This window comes from Taeniopygia guttata, chromosome 3 (assembly GCF_048771995.1).
Source record: "Taeniopygia guttata chromosome 3, bTaeGut7.mat, whole genome shotgun sequence".
NCBI classification, from domain to species: Eukaryota; Metazoa; Chordata; class Aves; order Passeriformes; family Estrildidae; genus Taeniopygia; species Taeniopygia guttata.
In genome coordinates, this window is record NC_133027.1 from 105357758 (window position 1) to 105385167 (window position 27410).

General features: G+C 36.7%; 1 protein-coding gene across 1 annotated transcript in view; it reads right to left on the reverse strand.

Annotated features, from left to right (window-relative positions):
• Window positions 1-5368: 5368 nt before the first annotated feature.
• GPATCH2 (G-patch domain containing 2) overlaps window positions 5369-27410 on the reverse strand; it is a 119043-nt gene continuing 97001 nt past the window's right edge. The window contains exons 9-10 of the mRNA XM_002191087.7: window positions 20921-21003; window positions 5369-9087 (exon numbers count right to left, since the gene is read on the reverse strand). Of these exons, the coding sequence (XP_002191123.4) occupies window positions 8918-9087; window positions 20921-21003 (253 nt within the window). The 3' untranslated portion in view covers window positions 5369-8917. The remainder of the gene's footprint in view (window positions 9088-20920; window positions 21004-27410) is intronic.

Consider the following 27410-nt stretch of genomic DNA (forward strand, 5'->3'; position numbering starts at 1 on the left):
TTCTCTTGTGAGGGATCCAAAAGATCTCAGCCCACTGGGGCCACGTTTATGGTATCTACAGCAGCCAGAGGAGAATGACTGATTTGGAGCAGCCAGGAAGTTTTCCCCAAGACCCCACATAATTTCCTCTTCCACCTGACTTTGGAATCCTTCATTTTTCCTTCCCTTAATCAGTGTTTACAGGGAAAAGGAGATACTGAATGCAGCCCACATGAACCAATGGAGAGCTTTCATTCATTGTGCACTACAGAATATACCTTTTATCCAGGGAAATTTCTTCAGACTATTTATCTCTAAAGGTATTTTCAGAAACAATTAGGATCACAAAGGTAGTATATAAAATGTCACAGAATTTTTCTATGGCTTGAAAAATAATTATCAGCTTATTTGCATTGTTAAACATTAATTAGCTATGAATGGTAATTTTTTTCAACACTGCAATACTTCAATTTCTCATTACAAAATAATTTCAGCTCTATTAATTAGTTCTAACAGTAACTCATAGTAATGGATGACACCTTAAGTGAGCTATTAAATGCACTTTACCACTGATTAGGAAGAAGACAACTAAAAAACCTGGCTAGGTTTACATAAAGGCAGAATATGAAACAATACATTGCAGATTTATCGACTTCCGTGGAAGCAACACACCCCCTCTAAGTCAGGCAGGCTCAGCAGAACGAGAGGTTTGGTCACACTTCTGTGAGGTTCATGGAGTGGCCACGTACCAAATGGCCCAGTATTTAACCATTGTTTCCATTATTTCATGTATGACATTGTTCTTTGCAGAGATCTACACCTCTATGCATACACATATGTTTGTTTGTGTAGACAACATGCAGGCAAATTTTTTTTCTTTTTTTTAGTATTGCTTTTTTGATTCACCAGATGCAAAGACAGCAAAGGAATGTGAGTACGGCCAAAAATATTCAAAGATCCACTATCCTGGATGGTGACAAAAATTTTAACAGAATACTTCTCTTGCAACCTTTTTATCATAGGCCAATATAATTAAGTCATGTAGTGATTTCTTTCTCAAACCACTGCCTAAAAATCTGCATCTATAACCAGTTCTGCACTGAGTGCATCAACCTCTCAGATGGCTGGTGAAATGGCAGCCTGTGCCTGGAACAAAATTCCATTAACAGTGGCTACAAATGCCATGATCACCACATTTGACCCTCGTGGGAAGTCCAAACCTGTACTTACATTCATTTACCAGGACATTACTGCTAACTCCGAATGCTCTCAAAAACTGATGTGCCGATCCTTTTTTAAACCTGCAGTGAAATTTGCCTTGGATGCTGTTCTTCACAGGACATTCCAAAAACTCCAAAAGAAGCTGAAGAGCAAGAATGTGTTGTCCAAAAGACGATTTATTGAGCTGGTGCTCCTTGCTGTGTACTTGGAGCCTCTAGACCCGTCCAGTCAGCAGCTCCCCAGCATGAAGCCTGACCATCCCTGCCTCCCCAGCCTCCCAAAACACATCCTCCAGAGAAGGAAGCATGGAAAGCACTGTGAGGGCAGCCTCCAATGATTGACCCATACTAGAACTACAAAAGCCACAAGGTGATTTCAGGTTTTCCAGTTCTTTGCTCTGTGGAGGGGAGCATTCAAGTTTGGAGAGACTTTCGGGGCCTCAAACTGCCACGGCTTCCAGCTTCTTTTGTTTTCCAGAAGGGAGACTGTATCTGAGCCTATGGAAAAGGACTGAGCCCAGAACTGAACACTGAGGTAATTTAGTTTCTGACAAACCCATGGAATACACTGTGTCTTGGCTGCAGCTTTTTTGATGAATACAGATGTAGATCTCATATAAGAATATCCTGATTCTAAGGGTATTCTTGTTCTCTGAAGTCACACATTTGGCTAACCATAGTACAAATTCAGGATTTATTCTATTAAAGGAAAGTCCAAAAGGAAATCAGCACCTGAGGCACCCTACCCACTGCAAAGTGCCTCTACTATCAGCTCTTCTGGAGTGTTGTCCATTCACAGCCTTGGATGTTTAAGAGGGAACCCAGCTGTGGGAAAAACACTTCTAATGTTAGTAATAATAGCAAAACACGTATCAAATCCTGAGACTCCAGGTTGCAGGTCTGATTCCCAACACCATTTCTCTGGGAACTTTACTAAAGAAGACCCAGTGCTTACTGGGAAAGCTGCAGGTAGGTACAACATAGTTTGAAAGGTGACCTTCTCTATTCCAACACTTTAGCCAGTGGCATCATTCCGTCCAGATCTCTTTTCTATAAAATTTCTGGGCAAGGGCTACTGTTTAGCAGCTGACCTATCTTCACAGGCAATGGATAGAAATTGCCTAAATTCGGTTACTGAGAACTGTAATTCACACGCTCACTGACAAAAAAAAAAAAAAAAAAAGATGAAAAATAAAGCAGCTTACACACTACAGTGAGCATAAAGGCAACTAGGTAATTGTGTTACTTATTATTTATATCACATTATGAAAACCCTTAAAATCATTACTGATTCACTCTCAAAATCTCTTATTTCAGTAATAAGGCATATCAGGACATATAAAAATAAATCTGTAAACTGTTCTTCCAGACAGTAGAACTGTTTGAGTTTAATCCAAATTAACATACTGAGTATCACTGGCATTCTCATTCAACAGTTTTCTGCATCTTGTATTTACATATGCATGGTTCATGTTGCAAATATTTGGTACAAGGGGAAGTGTGAGGGCCAGCACCACGTTTACTGAGAATCTGGCATCTAGAAAATTTTAAACACTCCACTTTCTTCACAATAGGTAGAATATCTGGATAACTTGGAACTTTCAGGAAAAAAAAACCATGAGCAACATGTGGAATTCAAACTCAGTTCTGAGGACTTGAAACCAAAGGCACGAAATTGAAAATCTGCACACTTGAAAATGCAGTCAGAAAAATTCTTGTGCCTTCCACCACAGTATACTGTAAGAAAACAATCAAGTTTGTGCAAGAGAGAAAACAATGGTGAACAGCAGTAGGAGTCTTCAAAGACATAAAAAAAATGCAGAAACATTTAATGGGAGGAAAAACTAGAACCCATTTGTGCTGATTCTTCAAAGAATCTCCTTGAACTACTCGAATCTATCTTGTAGGATAGTAAGTTCAAACAAAATTATAGGCAACTTCCAAAGAAGTGGATTAAAAAAATCACACCTCATTAAAAAAGAAAACAAAACTCACAGGAATAGATATGCAGGGAGCAATGTGAGGTCCAGCACAAACAATAAAGCACCTTGAGAAGAAGATGGAGAAAGATTGAGAGTGGACAGGTGTAGAATAAGCTGACTTGCAGAGAAAGTTTGTAGGATTCAAAGTAACAGATGCATGAGAAGTTCAACTTACCTCAGGCATTAAAACATCCAGCACTCTTCAGCGGAGGGTCAAAATGTCGAGCCTATTTTGCAAAACACTGACACCTTGTTTGTAAATTAAATATTACTTGGAACATTAACGTTTTCTTTCTGTGTGTATCTAATGCATGAATTCCCTTACTCATCTGCCCCCAAATTTAAGACATTTCAAACTTCTCACTGTACCACTGGTTCAGAGGTGATTTTTTGTTCCCTTCCATTATATGCATACTTTTCTGCTATATCCATTTTCAATCGACAGGAGACCCCATCACACCTACAGAATCACCTCCCAAATACTAAACTGACAAACTGATATGAGTGGCTTGCTGTGCCTTAATTTGAACTGTGCAAAGTCAAGATATTCCAGGCTGACATGGCAGCCTGACTCCCCACGCTGTGGGTACTGCAAGGATAGACAGACTGACATTACCTACCTACCTGTACATTACAGCAGAAAAAGAGCAGCTCTAGAAGAGCTCAGTGCTGAAGATGGGCCAACACAATCCTGCAAACAGGCAGCTGGGACCTGAGGAAACTGTGATGCCATGGAAAATTTAAGACCTGTATCATTTACAAGGAAGAAATCATAGCCTCAGTCTGCAAATTCTCCCATGCTGCTTATTTTTAGACTTAAGTAGTAAGTCTAAAATTTTGAAGCCAGTGGCAGATAGGTGATTATTAGAAATCTCTCACTGACTTAGAGCCACAGGAAGGAGAGGGACCAACACAACACCCTAGTCAAGGACAAAGAAATCCCAAGTTCTCAGTGTCAAAATCTCTTGCAACTGATGAAGACAACAGGTGGCTCTTCAGGAAACAGGCCTAGGAAGGGGCTGGATAAACAACTTCTGTAGAATAGCAGAGTAGAAATGACAGAAAATCTTGAGTGGCATCACCTGGCACATACAAGAGATTACACTTCAAGACAGGAAACACTGAGTATTATCACTTAAAAACAGTTGTTTTTTTTTTTTTTCAGAAAAACAGACAAGCATTAAGAAGAAAAGATAACACTATGGACAAGGCACAACTGAAATGAGCATATCTATAATGAAATATTCTGAATGATATTTCAATAAGCTCATGTATTTAAAATAACACATACTTAATCTCAGAGGCTAATGACATATATTCACAGTTTCAGAAGTCAAACTCCCCAGTACTTAAATTCATCATAGCAATGTTATAAACAGGCCAAAATAACAACTTGCTATAGATGGAATACCTTATATTAATTTAAACCACTTTTCATAGCTGTTAAAAACCAGTTCTCATTGGTGGGGGAGATAAAGCTTACATAATCTATTACTTAATGATTGAATATTCAAATACAAGCAACATGGTCAAAAGAGCTCCAATATCTGCTTTGTTGTAGGACAGAAGAGAATCATAAGAAGCCCAAACAACTTAATGTGTTCAGTTGCAAGTAAATGTGTGCTAACCCTTTTGCAGCTACCCCACTGCTCCTGAAAACTCTGCTAGGGATGGAAGTCTAATTAGAAAGTTTCTTGACTAAGAGTAATATGGGAGGGATTCCCATTTCTGATATGCCTCGACTGAAAGTGCTCTGGGAGCAGGGGAGAGGGAAAATAAAACAAAGGTTGTGTGAGTTTTCCTTGGAGAAACAATTCTGGAGAACTGTTTGAAGAGAAAGCACAAGGCCCTGTCATGGTTATCAAAGTATACACACGTACATAAGGAGTGAAAGGAACTTGTACTTAGAAATCTTAGAAGAATATGATAACAAAAGTACTGCAAACATCTTAAACAAGGCACTTCCTGATATTGTAACATCTTCAGCAGGATAATAATAAACTAGGAAAGAAGTAATAAAAAGGTACATAAAAGGCAGTGTAATAGCTTAACATAGCATGCATTTGCTCAGTACATGATATTAGCCACTTCAATTATACTTCCAGAAACAGCATGTTTTTGTACTCACCTGTGCAATAACACTACTACTGAAAAGAGTTGTTTAAAGAAAAAAACATACAAAGCCCATGAAGAACTGGGTCTATTTATTTTATTTCATCTTGCATTTGTGTTGTTAAAGCAAAGCATTCTATACATGTTATTTAGCTATTTACTGCTGTTCTACACCCATTATTGACCTAATTGCAGAAAGACAAATGCAGGGACAAACTTGTTAAAACAAGCATATTGATAATGCTTCTCTGACTTTGACAAATATTTATTTAGAAATAAGATACTGCTCATGGGTTTCTTTTATTAACAGTTAATGGCTCAATTCACAGAACTTTGAGACACCATGGAACATGTAGCAAAACGCAGTGCTGATAATAGGCAACGTCTCTTCACTAAACATCCTTCAGAGGAAGAATATCATGGTAACAGCTGAGCTACTGATTCAAATACTTAAATGGAAAGAATCTGGCAAGTGATGGATGACAATCTTTAGATACAAGAAGATCCCATATTTATTTATGTAGGCAAAAAACTTCAGTGTCACAGGCATAAAGAATTATCATCTGAAAAAACTTCTATATGTATTTTAAAATAATGTGTGCCAGCTTTATAGCAGGTACCATAGTATGATTGCAGGTTAGACATAGGTAAGAGCTGAAGAAAACAAAGAGTAAATCCAAGGATTGTGACCTGTTTCAAAGCCAAATAACATTGCAATGGCTTAAAAAAGGAAAAAAACCTATAATTCATTTTTGTTTTGTGTCTAAACACTAGCTTTAACTGTGCAAAATCACACTGCTGGAGTATCTTTAAAACCACTCCGGTGGGATATGAAAAAATGGAAATGAAATCATAGTGTGAGCCAGAATGGGAATTTTGCTACATAAAAAATATCTAAAAACACTACATGAAAAAATTTTGATAAATCACTTTGTTCTACAGCTTCTAACAGATAAAGTGTACTGTCAGTTGTGGCATCTATTGATAATACCTGCAGAAAACAAACTGTATCTATCTCTATATCAAAACCAGTTTAACTAATCCTAATGTCTAATAAAAGGCTGATTTAGAAGAAAGAATTTTAAGATTTTCAATCTGATTACATAGTTCTTCCACTATGACTGTCTACTAGGCTGGCTGCTTCACTGCACGTGTAGGAATGCATGAAAAAAGAGATGCATGAGCTAAAGATATTTTTCCTCAACATGTATGCATTATTTCCCTCTTACATTTTAAAAACGGGAAACACTTTCAAGTACTTTTGGGGCTTTACACTTATTTCTTGAGAAACTACTGCTATGGTAAGTTGTACAGAAATACTTCAAAGAAGTGTTATAGGTGCCATACTTCCAGACCAAGACATGCAGGTGTTGGAACTAAAGCAAAACAGTAGAATTTCAACAGACTGAGTACTCCTTCACAGTTTTGCAGATAGAGCTACAAGAAACAGATCTTAAAAGACTCACTTTTGCAACTCACACGTTGAAAATGATTTTAAGGGATTTCTGATTGCAGTGTACAAACCAAAGAGTTTGTCAGAGTTCACTTGCTCTCAGGAGCAGATGGCACTGACAGAACAGGTGCAGGCCACAGAAATGCATTATTTGGAATAACATAGAACTGGGCACCTCTGCCAGCTGCAGAATTCCAGGCTCATGGTCCTTTGCAACTATGTGGTCTTGTAATTCTTTGGATATGGAATGTATTTAACCAAGTTCAGTTGTGCAAGAGATATTTGAAGTGGCAAACTCACATTATGCTATGCCCTAAAACCTTACAATGAAAAGCATGTGTTGCTGTATAAATCCCAATTCTGTTTAAAATTTCTTATAATTTTAAAAAGTAAAACGACACTATCATATAAAGTATTTAAACAGCAATAAGTAGTCTTCCTGAAACTCAGAGAACGTGTGCATTCAACTATCATAAAAACAACGTCAGGTACTAATCTGTAATCTCTACGCTATGGTGGTATGCTGAAACAACATCTCCAAACTGACAGAAATCACACTGTATGTGTGTGATCACACAAAATCACACAAAGTATGAACATTTCTTCTAAGCAAATTTAATTCTATAATGCTGAAGGTTTTCCTCTTCCTGCTACTATTTTCCTGGAAAAATGAGTGAAGCTGAGGGAAAAAGGAAAGTAATAAAAACATGTGTTAAAATTAATCACAACATTTCACAGTTGCATGAACAAAGCTGTGCTCTTTTTATCCTAAAGAAATATCTTTGCAAGCATCTGAACTAAGTATTTTTCTCTGCAGCTTGGGAGCTGTGGAAGGAAAATTCTCTTCTTGAAGACAAAAAAGACTGGAGAATCAAATCCTGTTCCCTCTGCAGTGAGGGTAAATATTGCCAGTTACTAGAGGCATGGGTAGTGAGAGGGGCACGATTTTCTCCTTAGACCATCTGAAAAACAGTTTCCTTCAGCCCTATCATTTAATTTTAAAGTGGAATTTGTTTTATCCTGCAGACTAATAAGTACCCTAGGAGCTTGATTGGTTGGTGCTTAATGAAATTGCTTCTGCTGACATTAGATACATTAGGATACTGATTAAAACACTTAATGATCCCTCTTGATTTTAAATTGCTAGCTTAGATTTGTGAGATGCCATCAAAGTATCTTTTTCCTTCCTTTCCTCCATTCTAATCCTGCTTCTCCTTGCCCTTTTTCTGTTCATGATCCTTAAAGGTTGCGGCTCATTGGCAACAACTCAGTCACAAACCAAACATTAACACCATGCTGAACACTGCATTGTTTAAAATGTGCCAAACCTCTCAATAAACACTGAAACACAGTCATCCCTAAAATACAATTTCCTGTTTCAAAGCTCAAACTATTCTTACATGTGGCAACACTGAGAACTATTAATATGAAGAGAAAGCCAAACTTAAAGTAAACTTTAACTTTGTAAAATATTTGCTGAGGAAAGATAATTTTGTAAACGTAAAAACAAGTATAAAAGCATTACTTTTCAGCTTGAATGTGGAAGACAGTAATACATTGCCAGAAAATGGTGTTGGAATGGGATTCCTATGAAAACAAAGCTGTTTTTCATGCTCTTAAGACAAAATTGCATACCATATCACCTTCCAGTGGGAAGTGTGTATGTATTATGGCCATAATGACAGCCTATACTCAAATATTGTTAAACACTATAAATACCAGGCTTGGAAACTTTGCCTGAAAAGAGGGAGGCCATAATAGCTGTAAAAAGTTCCATTTTCCTCAACAAATCTTATCAAGGCTGAGATGAAATTATACCTACAAAACAAAATTTACCTATATACTAAAACCTGCTGTGTCAGAAGCTTTCACAAAAAAAAGTGAGCGTACTGAATTTTATGCTTAATACAAACCTTAAGACCACAGAAAATAAAAAAGTAGAAGTTTTTGTACATTTTAGCACCATTATGAAGTTAGACTCGAATGCCGGTTCTGTCACTGCGGCGCTGTACCTTGCAGCTGCTGGAGCTTGTGTGAGGCTCGTTGACTTCAGCCATCTTTGAGAGAAGAAAAACTGGACTTGCCAATCACAACAAATAATGTTTGCCATTTTCAGTTTTTGCTTTTTTTTTTTCTTTTTCAATTAATTTTGAGCTTTATTTTTGTCTCTATCAGCTAAATCCAAGTCCAAGTCCTTTGGGTCTCTGCATGGCTCGTATGGGCTCTGCTATCCCTTTGCCGTCTGGTCCGAGACCCGTGCCGGGGGTCCAGCCCATATTCTGAAGCATTCTGTTTCCAATGTTGTTTTCTGGGATTGGTTGGGTGTTTTCACCTACAAACCCTGAGATTAAAGAAATACACAGCATTAATCAGCACTGCCTGCCATGTGGAGAAGAGCAGGATAATCTCCCATAAAGCTTTAAACCTTCTTATTCTCCTAATTCATCTAACAGGTTTCTAGAACAGGCTGTCTTTGCACATGTTGACCTCTTGACTGCATATGATTCTAAATAATACAGTCTAATGCTTTTATTTTTAATGCTTTTGAAAAGTCATTCTGTTTTTACCTATGACAAACAGTATCATATTATATTCCAATATGGTGGATTTCACATCAGCCTTAAAGAATATAAATCGCCTGCAGATGTCTACCAGTACATTGTCAAGACCACATGAAACAGAAACAGTACAGACAGGTGATCAACCACTCTGAAATTCAGCTATACCTTTACTCACTTTCTCTTTTATTGAATATTGTGAAATTTGATATATCTAAGGTTACTTGTGGTATTTTCAATTTTACTAGGTGCTGTTTACACTCTATTCTTATCATTGAGACCCTTGAGAAAGGCTGCATATGTACCACAGAAAAGAGCACCAGCATTACAAATGTTAGTATATATTAATTTGCAAAACAGATTAATTTTTTTATAGAAAAGGTTTTTTTTTCCACCATTAATGCATCATTAAAAAACCAAAAAATAGTGAAGTCAAAATAACAAAGCCGTTTTTCCCCTTCATCAACCACACTCCCCAAGCCAGAGTTCAGAGACAATACATGGATAAACCTTCTAAATATAAGTATCTCGCACAAGGGATCTTTATTTTAAAAATATGTGTTAAAATTTATCAACTTCCACCATACAAGCAATTTTAAAAAGGGCTGAATGTTTTGAACACAAGCAGTTTCATGTAGACAGCTGGATTTTGTTTTCAGCATTATTCAACATCACCCCGCCCCAACAACAAAATAAAGAAAACCCCTCAATGTGCTCAGCTTCAAAACTATCTGTTTGATTTTCTACCTATTTATTCTGCCTGTTACTTTTTGAAAAGTACTGTAGTAGAAGCCTCTGATTTTGAGTTCTTGGAGACTATAACATGTTTAGCCAAGAATTTACCATTGACAAGCAGCTGGCTTATCATTATATTAACTTACTAAACAAGAACACAAAAAAGTTGAACATGAGCTTCTAAAAAGCCTAATTTATCACACAAACACAAAAAGCAAGGTCTCACAGTGGAAACTGCATACCCAGACATAAATTCAAAATGAGAGGTGCACATTAAAAACCTCATGATTGTGATGATGAATTTACAGTACTCCAGCATTATCCACTATAGATCTGTCCATGTTCAGTAAAACACTGGCTACATAAAAGGCAGACTGCTTCCTAGCATCTCAGTTCCTGAGTCAAAGGAAAAAAAGGAGTGCATTGAGGGAAGGCATCCTTTAATACTGGTTTGAAGCTACGCTTAATGCTAGGCTTAAAATAAAGGCTTTTAAGTCAGCAGCCTCCAGTCCCTGAGAGGGTTCCTCTTGAACTGACCAGCACAAAATTCAATGTCCAAAACTTCCTTTCTTTTCAGGCCCCCACAGGCAGAGGCAATTTTCATACAAATGACTCCCTGGCACTGCCTGGCATACACAACACAGGCTTTGTAACCTTCCCAGTTATACTTTCTAGCTAAAAAAAAAAAAAAAAAAAAAAAAAAAAGGAAAGAAGAAACTGTACTGTTCTACTCTTCAACAAAAGTTCTTGTAAGCCTCACACGTAAAACCCTGGAAGTGTGTTTTGGTCCACTTTTTGTAAAAAGTGATGGCAAAAAATGAAGAATCATTCCAGTAAATGTTTGTGGAACAATTAAGGGAAAACTTCAAGGGGAAGAGAGATCCAACAGATCTGCCAAGCAGGAAAGAGCAAGCACAAGAGTGTATTTTATGACACCTAAAAACTGGAAACATGAAGCCATTTATAATGCTGCCTAGGCAGAAGCAGCAATGCTGCTGGAACAGTATGCAAGGCATAGCCTGAGACAATGTAAACAGCTTTTTTGATTTAATCTATTCAGGGGAAAAACCCACAGAGCTCTTCCAGTAGCAGATGTACCTTTCTATATGTATTTCAATTCCTGAGACAGCCAGAGGAACCTCACAAAGAAGATATATGAAAGAACACTCTGTACCCTGACATGTTATTTAGTAAACTGGTGCTTCTATTTTTGATACCTTTTGAAGCAATTCGATGCTGCTTTTCTGTGACAGGATAATTGGAATAATTTGTTTTTAAAGACATATAAGTACTGCTAGAATGTGTATATATGGTAACTGTTTTTGTCTCCACTGTACATACTCTTATATCTCCTACTAAAACGCAAGCTCTCCCTAAGAGTCCTATTTTACTCTTGCATATCATCAGATTAAAAAAAAAAAGGAGAAAAAAGAAAAAGAAAGAAAAGAGAAGCCACCATAAACTTGATTTCACAAGCCAATTTTTGGGCAAACAATCAAACATACACTGACCAAAGAATAATGTATTTGAAGGCTTTGTATTGCAGCAAGAATAAAGTAAAACCAAAACCCACACCCATCTTGCCTATATTACTAATTGACTAATTACTACTTCTCATAAATGAGGTGAATACAGATTGCTTTTATTTGAATTGTAAAAAATATTCAATATATCCTGGCCAGTCTATCGCAGTACAGTTAGTTATTTTTTGAATACTACCTGTGTCTGCCTTTAATATTTCTGCAATTTTTCACCCATCACTTGAAAAATTTATCTGTAATGCAACATATTTTACTCGAATGCAAAGAATATGGGTAATGGTACTGCCCTCTTCCTCCATTTCATGTGCAATCAGCAGGTTGGAAAAAATCCCAACATTTGCATTGCTGATAGACTGCATGATGGGAGAGAGCTCTTAAAAATCATGCTACACTATGTGCTATTCCCCTGACCCCCATTCCTCTGCTTTGGGCTTTTATTTTCTAATTAAAAGCAGTAATTGTCCTTGCAATATTCATCTTCAAGTTCAGTTTTTAATTCATGCCTATGGCACTTCTTGGACTAGCCAGTAGGGCCTGAGAGAGAACGGTCCAAGCACATGGCCTTGAAAAGGGCTGTGCTACCTCTGGGATGTGTTCAGTCTTGACCCACCCAGGAGCAAGAGCAAAACCAATCCACATTGTGCTGTCCCACAAAAAATAACTATGCAGAAACAGATTAAAAAAAAAAAAAAAAAAAAAGGTGGGGATACCTTTTTCTAATTTTATTGCTGTATGAGGTTTCCAAGAGTTACAAGGATGTCTCTGCAGTAATAATTTGTAGGAATCTGCTGTGCAGTACACCTTCTTTTTCTACAGACTGAAAAGGTATGCAGCAACCCTAACAATTGGTTCCTGATCTACCAGATGAGTAGTCTGCATGTAGAAGTGGATGCTATTATATGAGGGAGGAGCAAACATTAAGGCATAGTAACTTGTTTGAAAAGACAGCACTGTAAAATACTCAGCTTATGTTCCTTCTCTCTGCAATACTGTCAGCTGAAGGAAAAAAGGGCAATTCTCAATCTTTGTGTATATGAATAGACACACTTCAAGGTCTACATTTTTTATGCATAGGACCTTACATACATGGAATATGAAATCTGTGAGTAGTAAGTGACAAAACTGGGGAAGTAGAAAGCAAAAAACTCATCACATTTGTTTAATTTTGGTACGATACTTATGATAGCATTAAAGGCAGGTTTCAGTGAAAAATAAAGGTAAGTAATTTTTTCTTAACAGCTGTTGAGACAGGTATGTCCTGGTTAAACAGTACACTAGCATTCAGTGCCATACCCTTGATTTTACAGTGATTGCCATGAATTAATTTAATTCCATCTGTAAGCTAAAATCAGATCAGAGGTCTAATGCTGCTGCAGGCTTCACATCTGTTTAATCATTTTTGGATACAGCAGCTTGCAAAAGTTCAGCTTTTAAATTTGCTTCATATTTAAGAAACAATGTAACACCAGTGTACAACATTGCCAGCTGGAAACAAATGAGCCTATGAACAGTTTTGATCTGACAGACAATTTTATTTGCAAAATGCTTCTACAAATTCAAAGCTCAACATTGAAGTTATTGTTTATTACAGAATAATAAAGGAGCTGTGACCTCATAAACCACTATTGTCACAATATTTATTTGTATGGTCCAATTGCTGGATAAGACTAACATCAAGCATGTTTGGCTTATATTGGGCTGAATAAAACCAGAATACAGCTAGGAACAAGCTCTCAGATAACCCTTATTTAAGAAATATGTGGGGTTTTTGTGCTGTATCTTGTTTTTTCCTCTCAACCCCCCTCAAGCTCTAAGAAACAAATGAAGGCATAGTGAAGTAATTTCATCTCTGACCACTGCACTATTTCTGATGTTAAGAAAACGGGGTTTTAAACAGTTCTGAGAAAATAACACTGTACATAAATATAGTCTTGCCCTTTCATCTTTCTTTTGTATGATTAAGACTTGTGAGCAGAACAGCAATGCCTTTGCAGAGCATACCACAACTATTATTTCCTCTTCTATTGCTCCCAGCAGCCTTAAATCCTTTAAATCCTTTCCTAGAAGGATCTCTTTTTGCTTGGGTAATTTTTGCAATACATGGCCTGCTAACCCTTACCCCCTACCCTGGATCTCACTTATGTCTATCACAGCAGAGTCAGTCTTTCTACCTCAAATCTTCCAAGGAGCATTGTGGATGGTAATTCACTTGCGTAATTGGCTCAAGAGATGAAAATCTTGTATCTGCCTCTCTTAGCCACTAATCTATCCAGCTGACTGCAAGCCTAATTGGCAGCTTGTTTAGTAATTTGGCTCCTAAAGTGTTGTATTGATGTTGGATAAACAGCCAATGGAAGCAGAAATGATACATGCTGATTCTCTTTAAAAGCTGGTGCACTTTCCCCCTCATTTTCTGAAAGCATTTAATATTTCATCTGTTCTTTTTCTTTCTGACTCCTCACCAGACAGATGAGCTCAGAGCAGTAGGGACTGATCCTGGTACACAAGGAAACCAATCAGAATAATACATTGCTGTAGTCTTTCTTTTTAAGCCAGCTCTCTCTAACTAGCAAAATGGGAATCAGACTGTCTAGATGTTTATGTTCTTAAAATTGTTTTGGGTAATTGCACAGACACAGCTTCAGAAGCACAGCCACCAGCTGCATGGTGATTTTAAAACTCAGTACCTGCAGTGATTTCCAAAATTCAGTACATATGGCTGTGTATCTACTAAAACAACCACCAAACTGAAACTAAAACAACTCAGCTATGAGAATGATATGAAAATTATTTAGCTAATATTTGAGATTGCTTTATTTCACCAGACTTTAACACACCCTTCACACTGAGCTGAGACTGTCTAAAGAATAACTTTAGAATTATTATGTTCAGGTAAGTCAGCTTACATTGAATTTTATTCTGAGAGATAAGAATAGCAGAGAGGGCACACACCTATGACTTCAGCAGGTGCTGGATGCCTCTGTATCCTGTATCCACAGCAGAGTTTTGTTGATGTCTGTACTGCCACAGTTTCATTCCTCCTACTCCATCTCAAGGGGTATTACATGTGGCCTGGTTAAATATACCCTATCTTGAAGCATAGACTCTAGTTTTAAATCTATTTTCACTTCTCCTGAATATATAAACAAAAATTCACACAACAATTAAGATTGCTTCACTGAATTTTAGGTATAACTGGTTATCCAGAAACACAGATCACTTGAAATTGGATTTGCAAGTGCTCCTCTCCTTCCATTCTTTCTTGGATTACACTGTGGAGTTAAACTTCATACCCATTCAGTCTTTGTTGCTATAAAATTGGTTGGAAGAGTTGGTATTTTTAAACTGACATTTATCCCTCAGTAAAGGAAATCTCTTGAATATCCAAGACTGTCTTTTCACTTCAGTCGAAAGAAGGTCTGTGTTTTATACCTTGTCTTTGATAACAGAAACACTGTCACTGGATGGCCCTTTGCAAAAAGCATTCTCACTGGGAGACATTCCAAAATTCTGCTTCAACCCCCAAAATTCAGCAAAATGAATCCCATCTGATAAGCATTCCCCCACTTTTACAGACAGACTTGCAGCTTTACCATGAAACCCAGTGGAAATCCAAAGCAAATAATTTCCTTTGTGAAAATTAAAGAGTATGTACAACAGATTTTATTAGGAACTTTTCCACCAATTGCAAGGCTTTTACAAAAAGACAGAAATCTTGCCTGCACTGGAAACCTGATCAATGAATTTTATTTCCTCACATGGTAAACAGGTTTATTCTTCTGAAGTGTCAAAAACTTTTTGCATAAGCTATAAGGTTTATGCACAGACCTCTTACTTTATTCAGAAAGTGAATCATATGCTGAAAAACTTTTAAGAAAAGTGGTTTTTGCATAATCTCTACCAGGGACTGTTTGCAGCAGTGCTTCCTATTCCCTCAAGAGAAAGAAAAACTAGTCACCAGCAACTGAGGGGTTGTTGTGGAGAGCTGGGATAAGAAGTTATGCTGACTAAGGAAAAACTACACATTTTAACTGCCAAACCATCTGTGTTCTAACAAAAGTCCTTTGCAATTACCAACCTAAAACTGACTGACAGAAATATCAAGCACTTCTTTTATTGGTGGAGTTTTAGGAAAACTACAGGACATCCATTTGCCCATCTGAGGAAGGTGATGGTTCTAACAGACTGCACATAAAAAGGAGGTGGCTCCTCTCTGTGGGGAACCACTTTAATATGATATTTGGCAGAGAATGTGCAGAACTTGCCAAGCACATAACTGCCCTTGAGCATGAGTCTCCCTACTGACATCTCTGTTTCACTCGAAGTTAGTACTCAGGTGTACAACTGTTTAATGAAACATACCTTTGAAACTTGAAAATAATGCCTGCCTGGTTTAGCCTTTTTTCCCCCTAAATTTCCACTATGTTAAGGGTGCTCTCACTGGTTCTAATCCTGGTAAAGCAGATTATGGCTCTTGAAAGTGAAGCCAAAAAAATCCACAGAATCACAGAACATCTTAAGTTGGAAGGGACCCATGAAGACCATGAAGTTCAGCTCCCAGTAGAGGCAATTTGGATGGTTACCTTAACCAGAAACAGCTATCTTAGGAAAGGTTCCCAGAGTAATTCAGGGAATTATTTTTGAAGCTTCCGTATTTCAGAAGACAACAGCACTTAGAAAAGATAGGTACAGTCATCTTCTATCAATCTGAATGTTTCCTCTTGACTTTACAGTGGCTGTGTGTACAGCCTGTAGAATATTGCCTTCTCTCTAGATCACATGAAACCCAGCAGCAATTTTCCAGGATAAGCTTGTCCTCGTTGAATTGCAGGTTTTCTGAAGTTTGTTACTGAACTTTCTGAACTCTGGTGCTTGTATGCAAGATGCCTTGCCTGAACCAGCCACCTCAAGCTCAACACAGAGAGTCTTTTGCTCTTAAGGGACTGCAGCTTCCAATACTGGATGGCACTCTGCAATCTTTGAACTTCTAGTTTGGTGAGACAATATGGTAGAAGAAACAAAGAAACAGAAAGAAGTCCCTAACATTTAACTTGCTGCCACGCTAGATACCAACCAAAGAAAAATGAGACATGGGCTGGACAATCAAGCAGACAGGAAGTGCCAGGAAGGACTTTGGCTGACCAAGGGTAAGAAATGGTGCAATGCAGTAAGAGAAAGGATTCACAACACGCCAAGGTTGTATTGCCCTGTAACAAGGGATTTCTGCCTATAGAGTTGTACATTTAGTAGACAGAAAAGCAGTGAATCCAGTTAAAAGAAAATAGGCTTATAATAAATTGTCTAGAGTTTTGGAAATTTACGGTTGGTTCATCAAAGTACCCCAAAGTTTACCTTTCCCCTGGAACTACTGCACTAAGTTGACCTTCACCACAAACTCAGCCTCAGCCACCTCCGTTATCACACTGTAATCACAATCTTTTTCAAATCATCGTTTTGGTTCTGCACATATTCAGGTCTGATTTTTAATCACTGACATATTAAGCATCAGCAAAATAGTTTGCTTAGCTGTTCCGTTGGCAATTTTTAAAAAGGAATGAAAACATGTACCCTTTTGATTACCTTGTTAAAGTGAGTCATGATGGCATTATAGCAGTGCTCAGTATTTCTGCTGTAATTAAGAAACTGTCATATTTTTCATTAAAACACATTCTTTAAAATGAGACTTTTAACTTGGTCATTTCAATCAGGACCAGCCTGAAGTGTAGCATGTGCATGCAACATGGCAACTAGATAAAGAATATGACATCTGAAATTTGTTTTTGCAAAAGGCAATATTAAAGTGCCCATTACATGCATAGTCATTTATCTATTTTATAAAAACATTTTCTACATTTTAAATAAAAAATAGCTTTCTCTTCTTATAATTGGTTTTTGCAGGTTTTTAACACTGCTCCAAACTGTAAACTACACTATGCAACATCAGAGTAAAAAGATTATTTCAGAATAGAAATAATATGTGATGTGAAACAGAATTTGGCAATTTTTTCCCCCCAACATTTAAGACTTAGACATTTGCTATTAAAAAAAAAAAATCTAAAATATCTCAGGGATTTAACAGGAGATAATAAAACCCAAAAATCTTGTACAGAAGAGTCAATTAGAAAGGAACTGGGATAAATGCATATTCAGCGTATGGTCTCTAAAAGTCTGCAGCACCTATTGGTTTGATATGAGACTTAAACTAGATAATCTAAGAATGAAATTACTGCAAATATTCCCAGTGCATGTGTTTCAGGTAGTAACACTACCATGCAAAGAATGTTTTTTCCCTAGCAAAATTTTTGTTGTTGTTGTTGCTTCTTTATTATTATTTTCACTATACTGGACCCAGTATTGGAAGGGCTATTTCCATGACAATGAATTAGTTTGTCTAAGAGGTCTTTATACAAACTTTAGTGAAATACGTCAGGGTGTCACATGAAATAGCTCTACACACAGGTAGTCAGAGGGGAGAGAAGGTCATTGAGAATGATCTGCTCTCACATGTGAACAGAATCACTGGAATAATACTGGTTTCATTGAAGAAGTCATGCAAAAGAAAATGTAAATCGTACAACACCTCATACTTCAATTGTAAGTAATCAATTTTTACTAGTATCAGTTTTTTGTTGATTAATTAACTATCTAGGTTCAACAATACACATATGGGATATATGAAACATCCACAAAATAGAAAATTTATTCTAGGAAAAAAGACAGAATATGACACTCCTGTATCAGTACTGTCACTTCCTAACCATCCATGCCTATATTATCTCCCATTTTCTTCACTGCTATTCAACACATCTTTTCTTCACCTTTACAAATGACATTTTTGAAACTATAAAATGCTCTGTGCTGCTCAAACTTTCTTGCTTCAATAGTTTCAATGCTGTACAAGTAAAGCTACATCCTTTGTTACTAATATACACAAACCTATTGGTATGTGACTTTGACTGCAGGCTGAGAACGGGCTATAAATTTAGAAATCAATATCTAACTCTATCAATATTCATTTTACTTTTTCAATACAAAATACAAAGGTGAAAGAGCAGTAAATAAGCTGGAGTACTGAAATAAATTGGGTGTTCTTGTCACAATTAATAAATGTTTAACCAATCACACTGCTTGCTACAGAAGTCTGTGGCTTTGTAAGGTGTCTGAAAGTAGAAGGTGCTACCCTTGTGGGACTCAAACCCAGGGAAGGCGTTCCAATACCTCGTTAGGATTGTTCTCATCTCATCTATCTACTGAACTCAAAGGCATAAATGACCATTTTCAGCAGATTTCAGCAGATTTGTGCAGACTTTTACATGAGTTAATTTACCAATGTATTTTTTTCCAAATGTGGATGAGAATTTAGAAAACACTCTTACCAACACATTGACTCAGACCAAACTTTGCCAATTTGCAGTCATATAAAGAAAACACTTGCAGCAAATAAATCACTTACAAACAGCCTTTCAGGTTTCACTATTGTATTAAATACAAACAATTATTAGGAGTATATTTTTTTCCATTTCCAACTTCTGTTCATGTAAACAACTTCTATATTTTTTTCTTTCAAGAAAGAAGCTCACAAATTCTTCTACATAAAATCAAGCCCTTCTATTCCCATATCTTAGCTAACTAAACTACTGAAAGAAGAATAATCAAATAAGCAATTTCTTTTTTTAATCCTAATTTCCAAACGTAGATTAATTCTAAAAGAAAATCCAGTTTCTTTCATAAAATCTTAGGAACACTAACAAAAACAAGGCCTGTGACAGATAAATAATAATTTAGCTGTAGGAAGGTTAGCCTTTGAGAAAACTAATAATCTCTAGTATGCTATCATTACCTATACATAGGTATGAGCTTATTCAATGTAAACCAAAGGTTCTATTTGCTTAAAAACATACAAGGATGAAGTGTAGAAAAACAACAACTTTTCTAAGACCACAAAAAAAATTTCTCAATCCTCCTGATCACAAGAAAATTGAAAAGATTACCTTGAACTTGAAAACAAAAGAAGGCACATGAGTTAAAAAGTACCTCATATGATACCTTTATCCACCACAATTCTCTGTCACTCTTCATATAAAGGCAAACTTTGGGGCAAAACAATTTCTAAAACTGTGAGTTCATGGACACATAACATTGAATGACCACATATTTGCCTTAGTATCAAAATATTGGCTTTGCAAAGTTAAGCAGAGGAGCCAGCTTGTAAAATAAAATTCTGAACACTGAAAGCCCAAGGTAAAGTGAATAATAAAATTACTTTCATGATACTTGATAACCTCTCAGTACAAAATGACATCCTCTAGTACTTGAAAGTTGTGAAGTGAAAATCACCTTGTAGAAATAATTACATTATTCTCTCTTCAGCCATTAAGTATTTTTCTTTCTCAGTTCACATATGTTCAGAGTCTTAGAAGCTGACCCACAGATTCTCTTTTTTTCATACTGCTGCCACTAAGGTGCTTTTATAACATTGTTAATATTATTCCTGGTCTGTTTCTGCCACTGAGGTTTGAAACAAAGAAGTTTCTGGAGGGGGAATTCAGCTAGAATACAAGTATTAGGCTTCTCTAAAGACATCTACTTGAAATATATTTGAAAATTCTATGTGTTGCAAATGTTGCTGCTGTAATTTATGTATGACTAGGACATGCAATCCAGATTTCTGTATTAGAAATATATATAAAGGCTTACTTGGACTCACATACAACCTAATCCTTCCAGTATGCACATATATAATTAATACAAGAAACTGATGAGAGTCCTATAAATCATTCCTAAGTATTGAAAAAGTCATTTCACACCTGTGACATCAGCAAAATGCATCCAATGGTTGTGACCTTGCATCTGTAAAAATCTTTCAGAAATGTGCTTACAAGTGCTTCCTGTTTATTCTACAACACTATTTTTAAAGCTGTGTTTCACAGCTTTATCACCACATTTTTGATTGTTTACCCCAGAATTCACATCCTGACCTAACTGGGCAGAGTATTTAGAGGATTCATATGCAGAAAACAAGATGCCTCAGGTCTCTTCCCCTGTAATATTTGAAGGGACATAAGGAGCAATCTTTGCTGTCTCAGTATATGAGAAAAGATTTATTGTCTTTAAAGAAGTGCTGTGTTACAAAGGACTGGAAATTGGCAATAATTGTAGGAGAATGGAGGGAGCCTATTTGTTCCTTAGTCTTTATTAATAAATAAGAATAGAACATATCTGAAGTTACATGGGAAGTTATTGAATTTATCAAGCTTTTCCTCAGGTCACTGACCTACTGCTTTGTATTTAGAGATTTAACATCTTGTGGTTTGTGCTCTGTCCCAGGGAAATTGGTTACCTGTGGGTCCTGGCAGGGGAGCAGCTTTCCTTCTCCGCTTGATGTCTCCCATGCACAATGATCCTAAATGTACACTGGTTTGCCTGCAAGTAATTATAGGAGAAAACTATTAACAAAGGAAGAAAACTGCCACATAAATACACAGCTTGTATAATCTGAACCTATATCAAAGCATTCTCAACCAAGATGAAGCTGCACAGTCAAGCCACCAATCTTGTTTATATCGAAACATAATTATGTTTGTTGACAAGTGCTCAGTATCTAAATGCAGCATCATAAATTGCTACTGGAATGAATAAATATAAATATAAAGGGAATGCTTTTTAATTTTCAAAACTGGCAATCTGTCTAGCTCAACATAAAACAAAAACACTGTTGCTCCTGACAGGAAAATAGCTAAGATTAATTATCTAAAGAGATCACAATGCTGTTTGTAGGTTATCAATTGGCTGGTAATGCTTTACTGTCAGAGCAGCATTTATTACATGGAAAATATTATCAATTTTTTTAAGGTAAGATGAAGAATGAATGAGAAAACATGAAACACTTAACTCTTCAAAGGTGCATGAAATAAACTTGTAGCATAACAATTTATCCTCTTCTAATTCACAGGCAAGTTGTGAGAATACCATGGAAGCACAATATCTGGTAGGCTTCTTGAACAATTATGAGCTTACACTTGAACAATTATGAGCTTACACTTGGAGACTAGAAAATTGATGGAGATGCAGAGGACAGCAAACAAGCAAATGCTATTGCATTAAACCCAGCTATTAGAAGTCAGTATCACAGAAAATGGTAAATTTGGACTTTTCAAGTGTTGACTTGGAATAGAATCTCAAAGGACAATTACAGTTATTATTTTTCTTTAAGTAATATAGAATGCCTGCAGAATTGAATATATGTAGCTGACTTTTTTTTTAAGAAACAGAAAAAAAGGCGGGGGGGGGAATGCAGTAATTTCTGAACTGCTAAATTTTAACATGTATCTATAAATGTTACTGAGAACCGTGTTTCTTACCACCTAAGCGTAGTGAATTTTGATAAAGTTAAAAGCTGAAAATTGCCTCTGACAGTCCACTGTAGCATAGTAACACTCTGTCACACACGGGATCTGGTTTCAGTGTGGATATATGACTTACCCTTTATGGCATTTATAAACATTTTAAAGCTGGGCTACTTCTAAATGAATAACAAATGGTCATATACTGTTGAGAGACCTCAGATCTGCTCAATAATGTAAAGGAATGACAACATGGCTTGATGAGTAAGATGACAATGTACAATCCTCTGCATATTTCTTCTAAGAAGATACAGCAGATTAACAAGTAGCACAGTGCTAATATTTAAATAAAAAAACATTCCAAGAAACTTATGTTTCACAGAGAAGTGCATACTAGCTTCACCTAGTGAACCCTTATTTCAACACTTTTTTCTCTTTGTTTTAAGACACATTTTCCTTGCAATTCCAAAATGAAATTTTATCCTATTTTAATATCCAGAAACTCAACATGGTTGAACTAGTAAACTACTTAGTTTAGATAATTTTCAGTTCTGAATTTAGAAAGAAATCAAGAAGTGTAGTCCTTTCATAACTAATTGTATGATAAAGAAAATGGATATTTAAATACAATATGGGGCAACAGTAACTAGAGAAAATATATTTGAGATGTTTGATCACCAATGGATCAGTATTTAACAGTGGTATCAAACATGCAGAATAAGTTGTGTGACAGTTGTAAATTATATGTTCTACAATGTGAAGCTCTTGTTTTCTGAATGAAAATGGGAGAAAGTCTGCAGGAATACAAGTAGGATGAAAGATAAAAATTAATAAAGTCAGGCAATTAAACCTGAAGACGTGAGCCACAGCAGTAACAGTGAGCAGCATTTGAGTTATTTTACCAGAATTGATTATCTGTTACACTACATTGAGATATCTAGATTATTGATCTGTAAGATTATGGTACTGGGGTCTCCCCACTTTACCTCCAGGCACAGGGAATGGAGTTGCAACAAATAACACTAAGTAAGGACTACTTTGTTATTGTTGTCACCCTTCATGTAGTACACAGCAGTTACTGTTTAATTTAAAATCAATGAACGTCTGAAAGGCAGCCTTGTTCCTTCAGCATAAATGAATCATTTGCCTTTGCCGATCACAACAACCCCATCACCAGCCAAGGTGAGCGTGGGTATTTCTTTGTTGGTGTCAAAAATTCCCTACACCACAAATAAATAACAATATGCTGGAGCACCAGCTAAGCTTTGTCAAACCCAGTTTGATGGCCACTACCATCAAATGTTCAGCCAACTTGCGATTGTAAAGCTGCATTTGCCTTCACCAGAGCTTAACATTTGATATGTTCTGCCAGTGTAAATCACTGCAAAACAAAAAGCTCATATTTATTTATTAATTTATTTATTTAGAGAGGCTCAGACAAGAACTATTACTGCTCTGGAGCTGGCAGGTTAGACAAAAAGAAGCAGAGTTGTGAAGCTGCACAGTACATTTTGAAATCCTGTAATGGGGGTATTAAAAAGTAGGGAGAACTCTGACCCTCAATCAGGCTAGGTTCAGCATTATGTTTCTTAGCATTAAATCAGAAGAGCATGGATTACAGAAAGGAAGAAAGCTATTTGCCTGCCTTCTTTTACTTACCCCTAGCTTGCTTCCAGCTATCATTTATAAATAGTGCTCTGTAGGGAAGCTAGGCATTTTATTAGGGAAAAAAATAAAACTTGTTAAGACCACCTTGCCTGAAAACCTGGCTTTTGACATGCTGGTGACAGGGACTGGAGCAAGCAGTGTCAAAAGGAATAATTTTTAAGGAAAGACAACAGGAACTTGTCGCTTCATTGCATGCATTTACAAACAGAGGCTTTTCAGAGTATTAGGCCTAGTTAAAGCTGCCCTCTGGATAAAAAGTGTTCCCAAGCAGCCCCAGACAAGCTTGGGAGACAAACAGATGTGACTATGGTCCCTGGCGTTTGGCAAGAACACTCACTGTCAATAGGAAAAATATGAGCATGGACAGGGCATCAGCTGCACCACGGCCGAGCGGGCCTGCAAGTGTCACAGCAGCGGCAAAGTTGTGGCAGAGGGAAATAAGAGGGCTGCAAAAGCCAGGCTGGTGTGAACTTACTCCAGCACGCCAAGAATTTTGTTGTTGTTGTTGTTGCATGCCTCAACCTATTAAGTAAAATACTGGAAAAGCTGCTGTCAAATTTTATTCATTTTTTATCTTGCGCACAGTGTTTAAATTCTCCTTTCTACATGGTAAATAACAGTCTCAAAAATGAAGATAGACGGGGAAGGCAGCAAATAACAAAATTAAGCAAAAAAAGCTATTCAAAAAATAAATAAACCCCACAAAGTTTAGCTATAAAATCCCATAAATGAACCCCACAGATCTGATACTTTTATAGAAGCAGTGACATGCAAAGCAATTCACAAGCATTTATGCATTTTTGTGAAACATTCCCTCTGATGGAAATTTTGCTATTTCCTCCTTAAATAGCGGCAGTCTCTTTATAATTGCTTTTTCTTAAGGTAATTAAGGTAATTGCCCTTACCATGGTAACATGTCTAGAATTGTCTCTTTAAGATCCCCAAACATATCTGTGCCTACACAACACAATCCCTTTTTCCACAATTTCCACAGCTCCACAGGCAAATATTTTTGACAAATGCCTTTTCAGCAGTTACACACATTCACCTCTCCAAGACATTTGTGATAGGCCATGTCAGATTTTTATCTACGCTGACCTTTGCAATCCATGGACCATGTGATTACATTCTCCAAATAAACATCTTGTTCTGGGGGGAAGCCTACAGCTAAGCTGCTTTAAGTGCAATAAACCTACTGAGAACTGAGGATACAACAGGGTTCTTCACTCTTTCACTGGTAGTTTTCACCCTTGCCACTATCAGAGTTAAAAGTACACCAGTCACTGAGAAGAACAACACAATAAAATGGCCATAGGACAGCAGATACTCCTGAACATGTGTTCTAGTTCTCTGATTTATTACCTGCTTCTGTACTCACTATCATCCCAGGTGTAAAAAAATGAAACAAAATTTACTAATGAAAGCAGGTGTGCAGCAGCAATTTTTGTTTAACAGCATTTATCCAATTTCTGTACAATAACTTGGAAAATCTGATACAGCACATTATTATGATGTAATAACATTTTCAAGAAGACTGATTTCTATTCCATAATCAGATGAATTGGTAAAGATCAATACATGCCTATCCATTATAATGCTATTAACATCTCTCACCTGAGGAAGAAACACTCAGTAAACAGTGACACCCCGTTCTGCCACAGTATCAGTGCATTCCTGCAGATGGCTGTAGAACTCTGCAAGTTTAGCACCACTGGATGCTACAGCTAATGGAGAGGCTTGATGAAAGTTTTTCAGTAAACTTTTTTCACAAGACATCACAAAAAGGAAAAAGTTAACTGGTTTGTATTTCAGAAGGAATTTGAGTGAATTATTTTGAATGGGAAATCTAACTGAAACTCTCAGTTTTCAGTCTTAAAATATGGACAAAAATAGATATTCACATGGATACCACGAGAGAATGCAGTAGGGACAACTTAACTCGCTTTAAGCTTGAAATTACCTGACAATTTCTTAAAAACTGAAATGGAGCAGGGAGAGTGTGAAGCAATGTTCACAGCAGCAGTTAAGGATGGAGAAAACAGAACACAATTGTGAAACCCAGAGAAAGAAGCTAATAAAATGATTAAAAAAATGGAATGCGTGGAACAGCTCAACTTCATAAAAATCCAAAAATACCCTGAGCAAACCTCCCCCTTATTTAAGTACCTTTTACACAAAAGTATCACATAAATGATTCTCCTTACACAATGGATCTGTAGCACAGCCTGTCTTGTTTTTACATGGCTTAAAATGCAGTCATTGCTGTATCTGGTGGCCAGTGGAACACATCCATTAGTGCTGCTTAAATAAGGGAGTCTGGAAGAACTTTAACTCTTACTGATCATTCCTAAATTACCACAAGTGGCAGACAATGGCTTCAAGAGCACCAGAGTCAATGGAACAGTTTAAGCTCAGTTTAGAGGTAAACCATTAAAACACTATTATATATGTCCTTTGAAACATCTCATAACACTAATACCTAATTAAATTAAGACAAACATAAAATTCTACATTTCCCTTTGACTGAGTCTCCAGAAGTATGGATTAACTTAAATTGTATCACTCCAAATACACACAATATGCAAGCAGGGCTATGTAAATTTGGGAAGACTATTATGTATTATCTAGGTATAGTGAATCTTTGCCTCTGGCATGTGTATCAATATAACCACAGAAAAAATGCATGATGATTTCTTAATATTACACTGAAATATGCAATACACATTTGTTTTTCAAGAAAAATATATGAAAAACAATGGCTAAGGAAATTTATAAGGAAAGATATGCTCTTTCCTTTGTGGTGCACAGCTTGTCAAAACATGAATGCAGCCCCTGGTGTCCACTTGAACACTTAGAGAGGTGTGGCATGTGCAGTAATGCTTGTGTCCCACGAACAGTTAGAGAGGGATGGTTCCTTGTCCATCTGTCTTCTTTTGCTCTTTGGCTTTCTTGTCACTTTTCTCAGACAACATTCAGGTGAAATCAGTTCTGTGTCTGATTCCTCCTCATCCTTTACAAACAGTAAAGCTTTTTTTCCAAACCTGTCTAGAGAATGACATCATCTATATAATAGATTGCTTCACCTACTTCTGCAAGTGTGAAAACCATTACATTAACCAGAAGAGCTATGCACTTTATTTCCCTTTTATTACACCTTAAAAAGATGTGATAAGCCCATGCAACTCTATCAAACTCCTTTCATACAATGCCAATCTGTTCACAATATAACTTCAAGCATAAGGGCGACACACCTGTATTATTGAAGGACCTGGTGCAATCCTATTATGACTAGAATACAATCTTTCCCTGGCCCATGAGATTACCTCATCACTTAATAAATACTGTATCCTAACACACTCCTTGCTGTTATCTTTAGCAGCACTTTTGTCATTCAGACACAGTAGTTTTCCAAAATTTATCTGAACACTACAAATCAACACATTTAACTCCACACTGGCATAATTTTAGTGCACAGGATGGAAAATAAAAACCTGCATCACTACATATGATTTGGCACCCATACTCAAGTCACTTAAGCACTTTATTTGTGAATAGAGACCCTAAAAAAAAATAGTTCAGTAGTAGAGGCCTACTGCCCTCAGAAAGGATAATGCATTGTTTTTTCTTGGTTCTAATTAGTAATTTAAGCATATGTTCAGCATTTAACTCTAAATGTTTGCCTTTTCCCCAAGCTCTAAGACAGCTGTCCAAGATGTGAATGCCAGAAAACATTTAAATATCAACATCTGTTGAATTATGTTAATTTAGTGTAATATAATTGGGCATGAGTTGGAATTGATCAAAAGTATATGAATTACA